This window comes from Priapulus caudatus, unplaced genomic scaffold (genome assembly GCF_000485595.1).
Source record: "Priapulus caudatus unplaced genomic scaffold, Priapulus_caudatus-5.0.1 Scaffold244, whole genome shotgun sequence".
Lineage (NCBI taxonomy): Eukaryota > Metazoa > Priapulida > Priapulimorpha > Priapulimorphida > Priapulidae > Priapulus > Priapulus caudatus.
The window spans coordinates 57,735-63,588 of NW_014577305.1; the positions used below are offsets into that span (position 1 = coordinate 57,735).

General features: G+C 42.6%; 1 protein-coding gene across 1 annotated transcript in view; it reads left to right on the forward strand.

Annotated features, from left to right (window-relative positions):
- LOC106807946 (microtubule-associated proteins 1A/1B light chain 3C-like) overlaps positions 1-5,854 on the forward strand; it is an 18,366-nt gene that overhangs the window by 7,935 nt on the left and 4,577 nt on the right. Inside the window, exon 4 of the mRNA XM_014810470.1 lies at positions 4,929-5,115. Coding sequence (XP_014665956.1) covers positions 4,929-5,088 — 160 coding nt within the window. The 3' untranslated portion in view covers positions 5,089-5,115. The remainder of the gene's footprint in view (positions 1-4,928; positions 5,116-5,854) is intronic.

Below are 5,854 nucleotides of genomic sequence, written 5' to 3' on the forward strand. Positions count from 1 at the left end.
AATTGCCAACACTGAAAAACGAACCCCCCCCCAATAGAAAGCTGGCTACGGGCCTGCTGTATTATGGTATGCCCAGAAGGCGGTTGGAATTGGTTTGCTGTGGATCACTGAGTAGCTGCTGAGCATAGAGAGCTGTCGCGGTCAAATGATTTGCTAAAAACGATAGTATATCTGCAGATGTGAATTTCTGTTGCATGAAAAATTTCTGTTTTTTAAATTCACTGGGTGTGATTATTTTGAGGTTATTGGCAGGTGGACAAAAATGTAAAAGCAAACGTAGAATGTAAATACTGCTGTACCAGTTAAGCACAGAATAAAATGCATAAAGCCCGGCTCCCACACATAAGTAATTTTAACCAAGTAAAATGACGCATTTACTCACGCGTCATATTTTCAGCGTCTGCTGCAAACGTGAGTAAAATTACTCAAGGAATAAGTGGTAATGCAGATCGCGTGACTGTGCGCAGCCAATACTGGGCGCACAATGATTTAAACGCATGCGATGTGAGTACCAGTGTTGAGTAAATTTACGCAACTAGCGCGCACACGTTGAGTAAAATGCCGCACGAGTCAAAAATTATCAAACACGTTTGATATTGAGTAAAATGACGCATGCGTCAAATTACTCAACGAAAATCCGCCTCACACGTGAGTAAATTGACTCATGCGTCATTTAGCAACTTAGCCAACTATTCATAAAGCCGGCAGTGATAGGCGTGCGAGTTAGCATACTAGTACACGTTTGTAGAGTAGGTATAAAAACAAGGCAGTAAACCGCACCGGGGCTTTGGTATTCTATAGTGTTGGTAAACATGCGCAATAGTTCGACGTACGCTGAAGGATCGGCCTTGAAGTCAGCTGTTTATCCCGATAGTAGAATTTGTGTTATCGAACACGTGACACGTTGCCGCGCAATGCGTGGTGGGAGTCTCAGGGGCGTGTACAGGGGTGGGGGGTCCAGGGGGTCCGGACCCCTCCCCCCCCTGCTCACGCAGAAAACGCATCTGAGGGGGTCTAATTTCAAAAATTTCTGGGGGAGAGCCCCCCACACCCCCCTCCCTTCGCGTGCTCCCAAGGTTATGGTTAGACCCTTCCCTGGTACAAATCCTGTACATGCCCCCGAGTCTAGTTCGTGGAGCAGACCCGGTTCGGGTGTTCGGCAGTGTGAAAGGGGAGCAGTCTAGTACGCAACCGTTATGTACAGTAGCACAGCGGGGAGGCGTCATTGAAGTCAGCTGTTTGCTCCTCAGCTGGTCAGCATCTCGATGACCACTGGCTATTGAGCAGTGACCGACATTAGCGTGGGTGTCTGTGTGTACTGTGTAGGCACTGGCCCGATAGTAGTGTGTGTGGCCTTCATGTAGCGTTGTTATTGGCCAGAGCTACTGACCAGTCTTGGCTCGTGTGTGTCACTATATATTCTACTGTTGCTAGGCAGTTTGGCCCTACGTGCATGTTCGTGCGTCACCTATCTGCATACAGATGCAGTCAGCACGGTACAATTAGTCCAGTAGCAGAACCAGAAAAAATGGTTCACGTAGCACCACCACTACACAATTGTTTTGACATCAGATTCTGATAGACAAATACCTACGGAATAAGTTTAGTGAGGGTGTACTAATGAATTGTGGGGTCGGGAGTGTGCTACATGACGATTTTTGGAGGGGTGTGGGGTCAAATAATAATGAAGTCAGGGCTGCCAACATTGGGTGATAGGTGAGAGTGTGAAGCGACCGAGCGGGGGGTGGGTGTGGGAGGGGTGTTTCCCACCTCTCACGGTAGGAAGCTTTTGCATTTTATAACTTCAATTTGTGCAATATGGTGCCTACTAAAGTGACTGTTTTCAGATATTGTAAGATTTTTTTTGCTGTGCGTGAGATATTTCAGCGTTTTATTCATGAAGAGATATTGTAAGATCAGCGTGAGAGCGTGAGATTTGGTCAAAATGCGTGAGTCTCACGGTCAATGCGTGAGTCTCACGGTCAATGCGTGAGAGTTGGCAGCCCTGTGAAGTGAATGTACATATGGCGCCATGTCAACGCTTGTAATGGGTATATCTCTGGAACCAATTGTCCGATTTGACCCAAATTTGGACTGTGTATAGAGATCCAGCACCTGAACAAAATAAAGTTATCCCCGGACCCGTGGGATGCTGCTATGGCAACGGCTGCTAGGGGCAACCATACAATATACAGGAGAAAGTCCTGATTATGTATTCAAATGAATTGTTCAAATATTTTGCCTCTGAACGATGAGAAAAAACTTTTCTTTGAATATTCAAACCTCAAAACGAGTAGTAAGGCAACAAAAAACTAAAATATTCTATTGACAGTAATTGTAGTGTTGAAAAAATGTATATGGTGTAGATTTTGTAGATAGTCACATATATATAATTGCTCAACTGTTGAATGTGAAAAAAGTCATGTCTCTCTACTGAGTTAAACTGTACATAGCTGCAAAGGTAAAGAACTAAGGGAGGCGTAAGGGAGACGTACCGAGGATCATTTTTAATGTGGTTTTAAATTGTTACCATGGCAACTACGGCTGCTCATAGGGTCTATATAGATGTCCCCCAGGGTACTGCCGGAGCGTACCCTGGTAACTATTTGATATGGTTAGGGTTAGTGTTAGCGTTAGGGTTAGGGAGTACAATTGCTATGTAACTGTTCCAAAAGTTAAAGAGTTGCGATGATAAGCATGATTCTCGCTTAAACTCATTAAAGAGCTGAAGAATGGCGGCCATGTCTTCACACACAATGTTAAACCGATCGGCAAGTTCTTCATTAACGTGCATGGTGTACTTCCATCTTCTCAAACTATCGGACAACTTGTCTTCGTTGGTTACTATTTGTTGCTGTTCATCTTTCTTCTTAGCAAGCCATTTCAAAAACGCAAGCCATTGCATTCTTAGAAATGCTACTAGTATCTTGTGGGTGCGAATGCCGCGGTTGTAGAATTAACCCTGGAGTAGTGCTGCAACTGTGGTGCTGCCATACAAGCCAGATTCTGTTAGCAGATCTTCCAGACCACTGTCCTGGAATTTCTTCCCAATGACTGAAAGAATTAAAATTAAGGGCTATATGTAAGCCTCCCATTCTTATAACCATGTCATCAAATTCTTCTGGGAAACGCCACTGTATCTCGATCCTTTGCCGTTGTATAGATGGCCAGGTCAAAGGTTATAACACTGTTCGTTTGTTCCAAAGATCTTGTCATCGCTTGAACGGTCTTGAGTACTGTATACACGTTACTAAAAATAAAATCAGTTGGAGATCCAGATATCATCGGACAGTAGCCAACTGTTGTCTGTACGAAGTTACTAGGAGATACCTTAGCATTAAAACCACTACCAGGTACGGCTTGCTGTTGAACATCAACTTCGGGAGCACATGTTGGCAAGCATTGTCGTGGGTCAAGTCTTAAAGCGATTATTGCAAGAATTTTCCAGTGCTTTCCCCAGTTTCATGATACCTACCGTTATTGCTTGAGTAACAGCAATTGTCTAGAGTAACGATAAAATGTCTTAGAACCTTCGTATTCACCAAATCATGCACGATTACAATTTTGCGTTCTGTTTCTGTTTACCGTTGCCATCTCTCGGGCTTTCTCGCCGTAGCGCGAGACATCTATCACGGTGCAGTAATGCATACCACGCACCGTAGAAATCAGGTCAGAGTGTAAACACAGACGTTCATACTAGCGTAACAGCAGTGTAGTACTAATGCCACGTAAAGTCTGCTATTAGAGAAGCTTGTGGACTGCCAGTCAGATAGTAACAAGGGAATGACAATGACAGAAAGTGCTCTGAATTATTGACATAAAAACAATAAATAATATTTACCACACAGAATTGCATGCCCCTTTGTTTTAATTATGTACACTTGTTTTGAAGACGCCATTTGTAATTTTGAGAGTCGGGACACGATAAAATTTATTGCTGGTATGACGTGGTCAAATCAATTTTTCTATGCTATAACTGCATAAAATCTTGGTGTTTTGAATGTTGGTATAATCAGTGATATTTCCACTGTCAGGTGAGACTATATTCAGCTATATTTAATTTTTCTGAGCCAAAAAACTCGCAATAGTCATTTTAACAGAAACGAGGAAAAATCTCGCCTCTCGATTACTGACCGTGACTCGATACACACCGGGAACGTGTACCATTCCATGTCTACTTTTCTTTGGGGCTTAAAATACAGTTTTTCTAAATATTCTAATGCTTTAGGGAATGTTTTCCATTGTAATTAATAATAAAATGTGGCTATAAATGAATATTTAACACAAAAAAATAGAGAAAGCAACGTACCTCATGTAGACGAAAATTTAAGATGGCTGCCTTGAGAATTAGGGTGTGCTACGATTTCCTTATTTAGGCTGAGAGGGCAATACCAGCGTACTGCCGGAACGTACCGGAACGTACCCTGGACCCTGGTACTATCTAATATGCCGGACCGTACCTCGCCTACTCCACTAACGAGTCTAGGGAGTCGCCTACGCGTACTCCCCAACCCTAACCCTAACCCTAACCATATCAAATAGTTACCAGGGTACGTTACGGCAGTACCCTGGGGTACATAGACCCTATGAGCCTTATTTAGGGCCTATTTTCCGATTCTGCTACTGGACTAAATACGGATGCAGCCAGCACGGTACAATTATGAGAATATAAATGAAGAAAAGAGGAATCGATCAGATGTAACCATGTGGGAGGCACTGTAATTGTAATCTATCCATCAATGCGAATACGTGTATGGCTTTTGAATTCACCTTTATGGACCCTTCCCTTGTAGCTCATCACTTGGCAATACATGCAGGAATAAACACGTATATACTGTACTAATAGCTCTTACCCCATAATGATAGTACACCCGTAGGTGTGTGGGTATTATACGTGCGTCAAGCGATATCGTTCTTTTGTTTTTAAGGAATCGCTTGCATTTGAGTGCAAACCAAGCGTTCTACCTGATCATCAACAATAAAAGTCTGGCCAGCATGTCGACGGTGCTAGCGGAGGTGTACAGGGACGACAAGGACGACGATGGATTCCTCTACATGACCTATGCCTCACAGGAGATGTTTGGTTGAACAAGAAATGCTGGGGACCCTTTCGTGGTGAGATTCTGTAGTTTGGTCATGTTACTTCATGATTCTCGTTGGCAGTAACTTCATGATTCATGTTTCTATAATATGAGTGTAGGATTAATTTTGCACTAGTGATATTATTTGTTGAAGTATGTAGATTCTATTTGAGCCTTGATGGTTCTTATAAATGGTAACATACAATTTAAATGTAAACTCAAGATTAATATAGAAATATAGTACGATTTTGGGCTTCAAATCTTCCCCTTTCAAATAGCATGATTCTTGCAGAGTACTTTTGCTGGACCCTGTACACAATCATATTTAAATGCAGTGCCATCATACCCCACTGATTGATGTTTGGACTGTTGCTGATAGTTATGAGACAATTCTTAACTATTTCAGAAATGACCAAAAGCTAAATTATTTCACACTAATTATAGCCTACATAGCATATGCACTATGCAGCTTAGTGTTTTTGAAGAAGTTTCTCTATTCTCTACTTGATTTTCTTCTTATAATCTCGCTTTCATCCTCCTCGGCCATATTCTCTTTCTACATTTTTGTCTCCTCCACTTATTTCACCTTCTTTACCACCTCCACTGTCTCCACGTCACCTCTCCCCCTCTTGTATGTTCTTCAGTAACTCTGTTTCTCCTGTTCCTTTATCATTCCTTCTGCCTTTCCTCTGTCCTTCCTTCTGCCTTTCCTCTATCCTTCCTTCTGCCTTTCCTCTATCCTTCCTTCTGCCTTTCCTCTATCCCTCCTGCCT